This window comes from Peromyscus eremicus, chromosome 1 (genome assembly GCF_949786415.1).
Source record: "Peromyscus eremicus chromosome 1, PerEre_H2_v1, whole genome shotgun sequence".
NCBI lineage: Eukaryota > Metazoa > Chordata > Mammalia > Rodentia > Cricetidae > Peromyscus > Peromyscus eremicus.
Window position 1 is genome coordinate 55,625,857 of NC_081416.1, and position 13,490 is coordinate 55,639,346.

The window sequence follows — 13,490 nt, forward strand, 5'->3', positions numbered from 1 at the left end:
CCATCTTTCTCTAAAATTTTCATTTCACTCCCTTTTTTAATTTTTGAGATGGCCTTACTGTTTAGCCAAAGCTGGCCAAGAACTGGCTGTGTAACCCAGACCAGGCTTGAACTCAGTCCTCCTACCTCAGCCTCCCAAGTGCTGGGAATTATAGGTTTGTACCATCATTTCTAGTCTCTGGTTTTTCTTTTCTTTCTTTTTTTTTTAATATTGAAAAAAATTATGTGAGCTGGGTGGTGGTGGCGCATGCCTTTAATTCCAGCACTCAGGAGGTAGAGGCAGGTAGAGCTCTGTCTGGGTGAGGCCAGCCTGGTCTACAGAATTCCAGGACAGCCAGGGCTAAACAGACAAATCCTGTTGAGAAAATGTATGTTTTCTCATGCTAATGTGTAAATGTATGCTATGTGTGTGCAGGTGCCCACAGAGACCTGAAGAGGGTGGTAGATCCCCTGGAGCTTGAGTTACAGGTACCTGTGAGCTTTACAATGTGAGTGTTGAGAACCATTTTTGGGTCCTCTACAAGAGTAGCAATTGTTTGAACTGCTGAGCCATCTCTCCAGCTCCTGAGACATGCCTTTTCCTGACTTTTTTTTTTTTTTTTGGTTTTGGTTTTGGTTTTGGTTTTTTGAGACAGGGTTTCTCTGTGTAGTTTTGCACCTTTCCTGGAACTCTCTGTAGCCCAGGCTGGCCTTGGAACTCACAGAGATCCGCCTGGCTCTGCCTCCCAAGTGCTGGGATTAAAGGTGTGTACCACCACCGCCCGGCTGAGACATGCCTTTTAATGCACGTATTTTTTTCAATTCATTTAAAACTCTTCATTGTGGAAAATTTCAAAACAAAACAAAAAGAAAAACCCACAAATGTAGACTTGTGATTAATTCCTCTGGACCTTTTGTCTAGCTTCAACATTTTACCCAGACTTTTATACACACAATGTAATTTTGTCTCTCAGTACCTCACAATCTGTTATTATTATTCATAGTACAGGGGACCAAGCCCCGGGACCTTCTCTAAACTATACTGCCGCCCTATGTGTTATGTCAATATCATCTAATATTTATGTTCAAACTTTCCCTAGATTGTCACAAATCCATTTTATAGTTGGCTTCTTGGCTGGTCCTAAACAAGGTTCACCCATTGTACATTTGTATAAATAATGTAAATGATATGTTGTGTAGCTAATTATTTCTTGTTTTTCCCCTCTAAGTGTGATGTGTTAAGTCTAATTTCTGTGATATTCTTTGCTTCAGCCATACATTTCACCTTCCCTTTGTTGGAGATAAGCTGCTAAAATTGCCTCAGTTCCTCAGCATCATAAACTATTTGTGAATAGCAGTCTGTGTGTGCTCTAGTTATGTGGAGGAATGTAAATCGAGGGGTAAAATTGCTGAGCTGTTGGGTCATGGGGTATACAAAACTAACATGCCTAAGTGTACCGAGTCCCCAGAAAAGCTCTGCCAGCACATCCTCTTACTTGCAGCACACAAGGGGCGATGTTTTATCATCTTTATCATGGTTTGACATCCAGTTTCCTAATGTTTGTCAAAGAGGTGTAAGGTATTATTCCCAACTTGCTTTGATTTGTTTTTGTCTCATGACCAATGATTTTGAAAATACCTTCTTGTTCTTAAAGTCTTGGAATTTGTGCTCATATAAATTTCCTGATCCTCTCTTCTGCCTGTATTTCAGGTTGATGTAGGACTTTGCTGCATATTGTAAATATTTTTTTTAAAAGATTTATTTTATTATGTATACAGTATTTTGCCTGCATATGTCCTTGCAGGCCAGAAGAGGGCACCAGATCTTATTACGGATGGTTGTGAGCCACCATGTGGTTGCTAGGAATTGAACTCAGGACCTCCTACAGAGCAGTCAGTGCTCTTAACCACTAAGCCATCTCTCCAGCCTGTAAATATTTCCTATTGGCTTCAGATATCTTGTCTTTCCACTAATATCTTTGTCTCTGGAAGTAAATTTTGGGGTTTTTTTTGGGTTTTTTTGTTTTTGTTTTGTTTTGTTTTGTTTTGTTTTGTTTTTTTTTGAGACAGGGTGTGAATCTTTTTTTTACATGTAACCAAATTAATTTTTGTTTCATAAAGATTGCTCTTTTATGTTCCCTTTAAGATACCCTCTCCTACCACAAGTCATGTAGATAGTCTGTGTTCTCTTCCATTCCCATTATCTTTCATGTTTAGGTCTTTGGTCCATTTTGAACAGTGCTAGCCAATGGAGATATAGTTAACTATATTAATATTTCAAAATGAACTGGGAAAATGGTCTATGGGTGAAACTCAATGGTAAAGCATTTATCTAACACGCACAAGGCCCTGGGTCTCATACCTAGCACCACAATAAATAAATACAAATTTTCAGTAAACATCCAAATACAAAAATTTGAAATCTATTTTAATTTTGACATTTCAACATGTATTCAATATAAAAATTGAGATATTAGAATTCCTCCTAAAGCCCTGGAAATCTGTTATTTCATACCTTCAGCACATCAAAGTTTAGATTTGCCACATTTTGGGTACTCTGTAGTCCCATGTGGCCAGTGGCTACCATGTGGGTCAACACAAGTTAAATCCACCCTTGTCAGTGGTATTCAGTAAAAATGCAAACAAGTTCATTCCTATATAGCTTATCCATTTCTGTTTATTTGTTTCCCACCAGTATGCAGGGCCAACACTAACACTGTTTTTGTGCCCTAACCTTTTTTGTATCCCTCGGGCCCCATTCCTCTACCATCTTTCCTCTCTTCCTCCAACATTCAAAAGTTTCTCTCCTGAAGACTTGCCCTTTGCTTACCCTCTTCTCCATTCTGCCCACATGGAATCATACCATGAAGTAGCTTCAGTAGCTGCCACATATGTAGATGATTCTCACCTAATTCTTGTCTTTCCTTTTCATTCACAATGACTGTTCTGCAGGAACACATCAGTTGGAGGCACTACTTATTACCTTTTAGATAGAGGTCATCATTTCTCCATTAATCTCTCTCCCACACATTCCACATTTGCTTCTAAACTTTTCAATTATTGTTTTTCCCCAAGCCACATAATCTGAGCCCTCCATAAGGACTCTCCCATGTCTAATAGGGCGGTTTCATTGCTGTCCTTGAATTATGAGAACAGGTGTCTGAGTCCTCTTGATGTCTGCTTTGTCTGTGGGGGGGCTGTTACTGTTGTACTGATACATGTTTACTGTGGGATATTGAATCCACTTATCTTAAGAGAAAGGATAATTACCCTGTGAATGATCAGCTGTGCCAGATCTGATGCATGGAGCCCACTGTGGGCTATGTGATGCTAGTCCCGAGCCTGCATACACCTGACTCTGCTTGTCATTGTTTTGACTGATAGTCGTCAGTCAGGGCTGCTTAGGGCCCTTGGGCAGTTATGCTGAAGACAGGCTAGCTTTTCTGAGTCAAAGAGACCCAAAACTTCCAACTTTAATACCTCCTTTTTAAATACTGCAAATTTTAAGAAAAAATACTTCTCTCCATTTCTAGAATATATTGTGTATTTATTTACATGCTCAGGATGTACCTTATGTATTCCTAGGGTGACACTGTTCTGGAGTTCAGGAAGTGGGAACCTGCCACTCTTCTGATTCTGTGTGAGCTCCCTTGATGCTACGGAAAGACAGAAAGTAGGGTGCTCATCTTCCACTGCTGGCTGAGCAGCAGCTGAGACTAGGTTGTGGTAACATTCCTCACCACCCCTTACTGAAAACAACTGAGAGACTTGAGAGTGAAGAACCGTGTCCGGGCTATTCAGTGGTAGAGTGTTTGCCTAGCATGCATGAGGCCCAGGGTTCCATCCCCAGCACTGCAAGAAATTAAACAGCTTTTTTAAAGGAAAAAGAAAAGTGCACCAAGGAGAGTAATTTCCTGCCTTTTAACACGAATACTATTAATTAACAACAACCCAAACCATAGTGAATGTCTTTGGTCTAAACAGAGGCTTAGCATAGGCCAATCCAGTGAAACAGATCACTCTCATGGGGAGACTGAGATAGGGAGGCTCTCAGGATCACATGATTCTTTGAGGCTCAGAAGGTGGGGGTAGAGTGGATGTCTGACACACAGGAGACCAGAACCAGAGAGGCTGTGGTCAGAAAAGTAACAACACCAAAGGCAGTGAGAGAAGCTGAGCTTTAATCACCTCCTTGGATAGACTCCAGGATGTGGCTACTCCTGAACAACTCACACTTGGGAGCCACCTCGAGTGGCTGGAGGAGCAGCCACCTGAGTCAGAGGGTGACGCAGGATAGGCAGGGAAGGCTTCAATGCCTCCGACTCCATCCTCTGGTGCTCCTGCCCTCGGGTCCTGCTTCAGCTCTGAGAGGGTCCTGGCTGACCCCAGCGGCAAAGAACTGGATGGTGGATGGCACACCCTAGCTATGGTGGCACAATGACCCTGAGGCAGGGACAGTGGTTCCCACATAGCCCACATTGAGGGTGACACTATCTGCACCATGGTGGGGGTGGAGGCATAAGGCTTGGGAAGAGGTGACAAGGTGGGGAAGAGTGATAATAGGGGTTGCCTGGGTCCCACCACCAGTTGAATTAAATAGCAGAAGAGAAGGTTGTTTGTGGGAACACTCGTTTGTCCCCAGTGACAGTTCCTGGTGATGGGCTGACCTTAGCAGCAGACCCTAGCAGCAGGCAGTTGTCCTGACAAGAGGGCGGTCTCTGTCGATAGTCCCTGGCAGTTTCCTTAATGGAAGGAGGGAGCTGGCCTGGGAGTCATGCCCCCAACTACTTGTTCTTCTTAAAGAAGCTGAATCGTTTTTCTCGCTCTCTTTCTCTGCCGTCCTTGCTGCGAAGCACGATGGAGCCCTCAGGCTGTGACACCGGGGGCATGGTCATGGCCCGAGTCAGACCTCGGCTGGCACTGGGCACCACTGGCTCTTCTGGCTCTCCAGAGGCAGAGGATGCAGTGGCAATGGCTGCATTCACCACTCTCAGCCATGAGCTCATCTCTGCCTGTAAGGGACGGGAGACATCAGCTCATGCTCAAGGACTCTCACCTGGGGCCGCACGGAGCAGACAGAAGGAAAGTATGAAAGAACTAAGTAGAAAAAAGATGGACATTTTTGTTTTAGAAGGAGAAAAAAGACCCCTTTAGGATAGGGAGCCTCAGCTGGTCATGGTGGCAATATACCTGCGAACACAGACTCAGGAGACTGAGCTAGGACTGTTGCTATAAGTTCGAGGCCATTCTGGAATAGGAACCAAGCCTTCAGATGAGACCCTGTCTCATAAAACAAAATGCTGGCAGAGAGAGAGAACAGCAGGACAGGGGAAGGCTCACCTCATCCTTGGCCTGGAATAAGTATTCTTTGCCATCCTGTAAGCTGTTGGGAGAGAAGGCACAGGGCAGAGCTAAGAACCTATATTTGGCATGTCAATGCTTCTGTGAGCTCAGTATTCTCCCATGACTGGACTGACTGTGAGGGCACAGCCCTCAAGGCCAGATCATGTTTACACATTCTTCATAGCTGTAGGGTTTTACAGACGTGCCAAAGCAGACTCTTTCTGGTAGAGCGCAAAGGGCAATGCTAAGGCTCTTGCTGGCAGTGGGCAGGCCCCTGGAAGCCAGGGTTAGCTAGCATCCTGCCATCACAGTTTCTATCCAAGGTAACTTTTCAGCCTGTGTTTTAGCTCCTCCATTCTAGTGTGATTCAGGACCCAGAATTTCCACTCTTTTCCACCTACAAATGTACCCAAGCACCTAGCATAGCAGTTCCATTCATGTGCTCTCTTCGGGTAACTTCCTTCCCTCTGGACCTTGTTCATGGTTCATCTACCTTGCCTTATCTCTGACTCTCCATCCCAACCTGAGAGCAGCCCTGGTTCCTACCCCAGCTTGAAGACATGCTTGCGTTTCCGGTAGTCGAAGGCCACGCTGCCCTGGGCCCTGGCCAGACTGACAGGCACTTCTCCATGGTATGGCACTCCTGCACTAGCTGTCCTGGCATCCTTGTAAAAGCCGAGGCTCCCACGCCGAAGGACACAGTACACGTTCTGCCAGGACCTGGGGAGAGATGGCGGGGTCAGAAACCTGGTAGATAGGTAGACTGGTGGCCTTTGTGGGACCTGTAACATGTAAGTTCCACAACACAGTCTTTAGGTCACTTGTGGCCCTCCTCTGAGCCTATGAGAGTCCTGAGTCCCAGTCCTTTCCCAAAGGACAAACTCCTATAAAGTGTTCCCCTGTCTGTCTAGGAAGTTTCCAGGAAACTCTCCTCAGAAGCAGAAACCTGAGAGGCTACAGGCTCTGCACAGCCAGGCCTGGTACCTGTTGGCGGCTTTCTTGTTGAAGGCCTCCATCTCCTGTTTGCGGCACAGCATCCCTTCCATCTGTTCCTGAGCAGAGAGCTCAGGGCCTCGTGTGGGCAAGGTGGCAACATGGGTTGATTCAGATGATCTGCTCTGGGGCATTGGAGAAGGGGCAGGGCCCCGGGGCCGAGTCTGCCTCTCTCCCTGGGGCCCACTGGACTCGTCCCCTGTGCCAGATCCCTGTGGGGGGGAAACAATTTCATTGCTAATAGGTGATATGGATGGTACCTTGCCTTGGAATCAGGAAGCTTATGGCCAAGAGCTGGTCTCCCAGCCCAAGCTTCTGTTGAGCTTCACACCCAGGACCCCTACCCACTTCTTTTGTCCCTTCATCCCCCAGGTACCAAAATCCACCCCTCCAGAGAGACTCACAGGCCCTTCTGGGACACTGCTCTGTTCAAGTCTTTGCTGTTCGAACAGGGGCTGTGAAGAGAAGAAGCTGTGAGGTTGTGGGTGCTGGCAGGGTTGAAAGGAATGTTCATGGACATGAAATTACCTGTGCAGACTCTGTGTCTGTGCAGACCCCGTTAATACTGGGTGCTTGTGTGGATGGTGGCAGTTGTGACTGGGTTCTAGAATGATCCAATGTGACACAGAATGATTATCTGTGGCTTGCTTAGGCTCAGCCTCAACCTCCTGGCCCAGGTGTCTAGCTCTTACCCATCCCAGGCAGTGTCAGGAGCTGTCTGGCCATCTACCAGACTCCCTTCAGGCCGACTAGCCATGGGCTCTGGAGTAGAGGGCTGTTTCCTCCGTTCCTCCTCCTCCCTTTTTCTCTTCCGCTCCTTCTCCCGCTCTTCCAGCTGTCAAGAAATGTCAGCAAGTCTCATGGTGAGGAGAAAAACAGAAATGTCTCAGCTCTAGCCCAATAAAACAGGAAAGACAGAGAAGAGAATCTAAAAGAAGATAGGGCAAGAAGCAGAGTGATCTCAGTAGCACCCAGGCTAACTGACATCTGTGGTCATGTGACAGAAGAGCACTCTCAGTTCACACACAGAGAAGCAGTGAATGGGGAAGAGAAGAAGTTCTGGACAGTAACAAGAACAGGCTGGGCTCCAGTGGGGTCGGGTACCTCTGAGGTCCCACAGTCCTCACCGCAGTGAGCTTCTCCAGTGCACTAAAACGTTCCTCCCAGGCCACTGCTGACTTCTGGAAGGCTTCATGTCGCTTGATGAGGCTCTCTACTTCATCCACGGTGCAACCCAGCTCTGCACTTCGAACTAATGGCTCCTGGCTGCATAGCCAGGCCTCTGCCATTCCTGCATCTCTCCCAAACACAAGCACCTCCAAAACTGCCATGGTTGGGGAGGGGCAGAGAGAGATGGAAAATTAGAGTATGTAGTGGCAGGAAATGGTAGCAGTGGCAACTTCAAGTACAGGGACAGAGAAACCATTGTCCCAGAGCACTGTCAGTACCAAGTATAGGATCCTGGAATTCCACACCCAGGGTTCCTGGTATCATGCACTGTGGCCACTACAGATAGGCAATGCCCAGGCCTTTCTCACAAGCCCCCTTCCTCCAGCTGACACTCCCACAGTGGCTTACCAAGCTGCAGCCAGTCCATCTTCTCCTGCCACTTGTCAGCTGTCTCCTGGCGCCTGGACTGTAGCTGGGAGAGCTTCTCTGAGATCTGTGGGGTAGGGGAAAGAGGCATGGCTTAGGAACTAATGGGGCCTTTCCAAGGTCTCTGGAAGCCACTGAAGTACAGCAAAGATTTCTAATGTCAAGAGGAGAGGAAAATAGTTCTGGGAGGAGAAGTGGGATTTTAGAAATCCCTGGACAGCATTGAGAGGACAATGAAAATTCTTGCTAAGAAAGAATGACAAGAAGCAGAAGACAGGAAGAATCAAAGCTGGGTGTGGTAGTGCACACCTGTAGCCCAGCACTTGGGAGGGTGCAGCAAGAGAACTGTGGCCAGCCTGAGCTACATGGTGATACCCTGTCTCCAAACAAAACAAAACAAAATACTCCAAAGAACAACAACCAAAAAAAAAAACAAAACAAAACAAAAAAAACAAAACAAAACCCAAAAACCAAAGAAACAAACAAAATGAACAGAAAGAGAAATTTCAGGAATGACCCATGTTCGGTGTGGCTGGCCGGGTTCTTTCCGGGTCTCACCCACCTCCTCAGCAGCATAGTGGCTCCGGGCCAGCAGCTCCTGCCCCATGTCAATGCAGGAGGAGAACCGGTCTGCTCTGGCCTCTATCTCTGCTTTGATGCCTTGTTGGTTCTTGATGACTAAATCTGCAGAGGACACATCCCTAGGCCAATACAAAGATGGTATTACCAGCTGCTCCAGTCCCACCACAGCCACCAGTAGTATCACATAACCTGTGGAGGATGCCAGGCACTGTGGGTCTCACCGGGGCCGCTCCTGGGCATCCATCTGCAGGTTAATCCCATCCATCCAAAGCATCAACTCCCGGACAGCCTTGAAGAAACGGAACTTATCCGTAGTGTCCAGTAAGAGCTGACGACGGGCAGCGGAACTTCCCTGGAGCTGGGCCCAGGCCTCAGCCACTGCCTGCATGTGACGGCCAATCTCCTCGGCCTTGTCTCCAGCATAGGCCTTCTGTAGCCTGTGGCCATCGTCCTGAACCTGCTGGACCTGTGGGAACCCAGTTTTGAGTCAGGCAGAGCTGGGAGACAGAGGAGCTGAAGGCACTCTCATGCCTGCACTGCTTTCTACCTCCTGTTTGTTTCACCAGCCAAAGACGTGGTAGAAGAACCAAGGTTCAGAGCTCTACCTACCACCCTCTGTCCTATTGGACCTCACCTGGGGCCCAGGCTACCCTAGGGGATAGGGTTCTGAAATCAAGTTGAGCTGTCCTATCCAGGGTATAAGGGACATTGAAAAATCACTAGAAGAAGAGGTGCAGCCTGCAGAGTAGACTTAGGTTGAGGGCTGACTGGTCATATGGGGTTGAAGGAACGATCTGTGTTAATTTCGTAAATCCAGAAGTCTGGCCTGAGTGGCATCAACAGGTGGGTTTGGGCATAGCATGAAGGATTTTGCAGCGATTGGAACCACTGGAAAAAGTCATGGGTCTTTACTACAACTGTGAACTTAGCCAGTGAGATGCCTCAATGACTTTAAGCACTTGCCCAAGCCTGATTATTGGAACCTAAAGTGCAAGGATAGAACCAAAGCTGTCCCCTGACCTCCATACATACATTGAAGTATGTGTGCTGATGCATGTGCATGCACATACATGTTATAAAACAAGCCTGAATAAGGTAGCTGATATCCATTCCTCGAGTGATTTTAACCTTATCTTCAAATGCCCCTCCATGGTTGCCAGCCTCCCAGCCTCTCCACAGCACAGGAACCTCTCTCCTCCCATTTCCCACCAAACAGTTTCCTCTTAGCCTTCCCTTCCCCACCTGTCCAGCTAGGGTCAGACCTGGGTGCTGAGGGCTTGGATGTCATGCTCATAGGCACAGTGCCGGCGCTGCAGGGCCTCAGCGGCATTGAGGTCACGGCCAGTCCCATCTGGAAGCTGCTGTTGCTTGTGCTGTACCCGTGCCAGGGCTTGACGGGCCCCATGCAGGAAACGCTGCAGCTCATAAGCAGCAGCCAGCACCTGACCTCTTGTGTCCAGCAGCTCCAGCAAGTCAGCCCAGGCCTCGTTGAGACTGTCCTTCCACTCAGCCACAGTGGCCCGTGCAGCATGGCCCCCAGAAATGAGCCCATTGGCCAGTGCATTGGCACTGTCTACACGCTCCTGGCCAATGGTGCTGGTGTCCCGGGAGAACTCTCGGAATTTGTCCCGGAGCATCTGATGGAGGAAACATTTGTAGAGACAGGGATGAGACCTAGTGTGTGAGGTCACTGCCTCGTGGGGCAGTCACTTCTCTCCCCAAAACTGAGAACCCACTGTTCCTAAAGGCACCTAGAGGCACTTCAAACTTTTAGCCCTTAACAAGGATGCCCTAACTATGGTCTAGATTTCTGTACCAGAGGGCCCAAACCTCTAACCACAGCAAAGAATCTGAAGTTCACCCTGTTTTGTTGAGGTCTGTTGGAAAGAGTAGCAATTTCATTTTTGTCCTCCCCTATGGTCACCCCCATACCCCTCTTTCTGCACAATAGTTCAAGTTTTATAACTCAAAACCCATAAGACCAGTGCCTTCTCTGTCTGGCTCAATGTCCCCACCCTCAGCACTCTGCCTGGACCACGGCTTTGGTCTCCCTGTGGGCCCTGATGCTTCCTGGTGCCGATCTGTGTGGCACTCACAGTCACATGCTCATAGTCCTGGCCCAGCTCATGGGAGGCTGCCACAACTTCACGCTCCTGTATCCACTGTTCCAGGTCATCCAGCTCTCTGCGGAGCTGGCACAGCCGGAGGTGCTCCTGCAGGCGCTCACGCCGCTCCCCCGCCAGTTCCTTCAGGCTGGCGTACAACTTGTCCACCTGGGCTTGGCGGATTGTTAGCCTTGTGCTGCAGGGGTAGAGAGAATGGCCTGTTCCATGGAGCTTTGTCTCTTATGTCCCTAACTGCTTTCCAAGTCCTTTGCTTCTCACAACTTTCTAGTCTGTTCTGTATGCACATGGTTCAAAGACGCCACAATTCCTATACTTTTCCAGAACCAGCTCTCCTCCTCTCCTCCAGAGTCTAGGCCCTTGGATACTCACACACTCACCTCTCTGGGTGTTCATGGTCAATCATATCTTGGCTGCTAGCTGCTAGTTGTTTGATGGTCTGAGCATAGTCGGCAAGGGCTTGTTCCAATACCTGATGCTTCTTCACTTCTGCCTGGGCACTCAGTTCGTCCTGCGAGAGGGAAAAGGAGACATCAGACAGCAGGGTCCTGGGCAGGAAGAATTGGCCAAAACAAACCACCATTGCTCTGGTTCTCACCTTGGCTTTCTCCTGGCCCATCATGTGTAACTCCTGCTCACCCATCCAAGCCTCGGCCTCTGCAGCATCACGATAGAATTGCTGGGCTCGAAGGGCTTCTTCTAGTCGCTTACCCCGAAGCTCTAGCTCATGGCTCAGGCGTTTCCACATTTCCTGGAGCTCAGCCAGCTCTGGACCTGCTGCTGCTGCTCCCAAAGCACACTGCCTCTCTTTGAGGTCTGCAATCCGGGGCTCATGGCCCTGGATCTCCTTCTGCAGGGTCTGTCCCAGCCAGAAAATACACTGAAAAGCTTGCAAAAAGAACCCCCAAGCCTCTATCCCTTTAGACCTCCTCTACCTGGAGCCCTCCCTATATTCTTTTCCTTCCTGAATCCTCTTGCAGACTCTTTCCAGGTTAGGGACAGAATGTGATATCCCTTCAATCCTCATGCTTTCCTACCAACAGAGGCCACACTCCTGAGCTAGGGAAAGTTAAATTGCCAGGTCTAGTGCTACATAGCAACAAGATGATGCCATAGAAACCCTGTCATAGGAGAAAACAAAGGAGATGGACATGGCAGCATACATACATCTTTAATCTCAGCAGACAAAAGGGGATCTCTGTGAGTTCAAGGCCAGCCAAGGATACATAGTAAGACCTTGTCTTAAGACAATAGCACCCATCCTTCACCTCCCATCATCACCCCAACAAAGGAGAAAACAAAGCTCTGAAAAGGCTCTTGGGAACTTTGTTTTCACCCTTGCCCTCTGCCTCACCTGGTTTTTCTTCATGAGAAGCTGGACGCTGGGCAAGTCCTTGCCATGTTCCATAGAGCTGGCCATGGGTAGCCGCTCAGTCACCCACAACTGGAGAGAAAGAAAAAGTTAATAGAGGTGCAAAGAGGAGCTACCTACAGTTATAGCTGTGTATGTAGGGAGCAGCCATCTCATTCTAGTGTAGAGGGCCTTGTAGAACATCCATGAACATCCTTAGAGGGAACACTCTCAACATAGAAGAGGGAACGGAGCACTGTGGGTGTCTCCCCAGTGCCCAGAAAGAGGCTAGAGAGCTACATGGCTGGGAGCAGCTTGCTGTTCCATGCCCAGCCTGGTTACTCACTATCTCATCCTCCACATCCCGGTGGAACTGATGCTGCTCTCGGGAGGCTTGCAAGCGCCGGCAGCGTTCCTCCATGGGTTGGCACAGGGCCCTGAACTTCTCCTCCACAGCCCTTGAGGTCCTTTCTACCTCCCCTGCACTCTGGTCTTCCTGGGCCAGGGCCTTTGCCTGGGCCTGGATCGCCTCCACCTCCTTCTCTCTCACAGCCATCTCTCGTTCCAGCATCTACAAACACAGAGGAGAAAAGATGTCAGTGCCACATTTCCACCTTCACACTCAGAAGACATAGCCTATATCAAGCCAGTCATGATTCCTGATCACCTGGGGAGAACAACCTCTTTCGGTCTAGATAGGTCAGTCCCAAACTTTAACACACACACACACACACACACACACACACGAATTCCAGGACTGTGTGACAACTATGCATATTATGAATTCATTGTCAAATCCACTTCTGCCTTACTTTCAGATGCTGAAACTAGACCAAGTGCATTTTCTTTTCTTGCCCACTGGTACAATGCCAGCCTTGTCAGAAGAGGGCGCTAAAGGCATAGCACAATGCACTAGAGGAAGCATGCTTTGCTTTTTCCTTGGACTTCAAGACTGCCCACAGAGAACAAGGGGTCTAGTAGCTCTTTCCCCTCCAGGGCCAGGGCGTTACACTCGCTATTCCAGGATTCTTAGGGTCAGGGAATCAGCAAATATAGCCTACTTAGTAAATAAAGTGTATTGGAGCTGACCTCCATTCCTCTTATGTATTGTGTGTATGGCTTTTATTTTTCTCTTACATGATAAAGACAAAGTTGAATTGCTATGATAGAGATCATATGACCTACAAAATGCAAAATATTTATCATTTGGCTCCATTGAAAATGTTTGTTTGTTGTTGTTGTGGTGGTGGTTTTTACATTTTATTTATTTGTGGGTGTATGGGGGCAGTTTCTCTCCTTCTACCATGTAGGTTCTAGAGATGGAACTCAAATAGTCAGATTTGGTGATAAGCATTTTTATCCACAGAGCCATTGCTGGCCCTACTGTCTCTTTACAGAGAAAAGGTCTTCTGACACTTGCTGTAGAATTCTGTTTAAGACTTGCTACAACTTAGATGTGGTTTGTTTCCTCCAAGACTTAGGCTGAAATCTGGTCCTCAAGATAAAGTGGTGACAGACAGTAGA

The 13,490-nt window shown here is 48.1% G+C and overlaps 1 protein-coding gene and 1 long non-coding RNA gene across 4 annotated transcripts in view; one reads left to right on the forward strand and one right to left on the reverse strand.

The window, feature by feature from the left end:
• LOC131911235 (uncharacterized) overlaps positions 1-13,490 on the forward strand; it is a 30,415-nt gene that overhangs the window by 1,274 nt on the left and 15,651 nt on the right. The gene's annotated exons all lie outside the window — the stretch shown is intronic.
• The window catches only part of Sptbn2 (spectrin beta, non-erythrocytic 2), a 34,928-nt gene continuing 25,579 nt past the window's right edge, over positions 4,142-13,490 (reverse strand). For both annotated transcript variants that reach the window (XM_059263127.1, XM_059263122.1), the window contains exons 20-36: positions 12,313-12,537; positions 11,970-12,059; positions 11,214-11,474; positions 10,996-11,126; positions 10,589-10,793; positions 9,755-10,129; positions 8,714-8,958; positions 8,473-8,611; positions 7,893-7,977; positions 7,442-7,638; positions 7,007-7,149; positions 6,843-6,918; positions 6,719-6,769; positions 6,306-6,526; positions 5,868-6,041; positions 5,319-5,361; positions 4,142-4,990 (exon numbers count right to left, since the gene is read on the reverse strand). In XM_059263127.1, the coding sequence (XP_059119110.1) occupies positions 4,763-4,990; positions 5,319-5,361; positions 5,868-6,041; positions 6,306-6,526; positions 6,719-6,769; positions 6,843-6,918; positions 7,007-7,149; positions 7,442-7,638; positions 7,893-7,977; positions 8,473-8,611; positions 8,714-8,958; positions 9,755-10,129; positions 10,589-10,793; positions 10,996-11,126; positions 11,214-11,474; positions 11,970-12,059; positions 12,313-12,537 (2,889 nt within the window). In that variant the 3' untranslated portion in view covers positions 4,142-4,762. The remainder of the gene's footprint in view (positions 4,991-5,318; positions 5,362-5,867; positions 6,042-6,305; positions 6,527-6,718; positions 6,770-6,842; positions 6,919-7,006; positions 7,150-7,441; positions 7,639-7,892; positions 7,978-8,472; positions 8,612-8,713; positions 8,959-9,754; positions 10,130-10,588; positions 10,794-10,995; positions 11,127-11,213; positions 11,475-11,969; positions 12,060-12,312; positions 12,538-13,490) is intronic.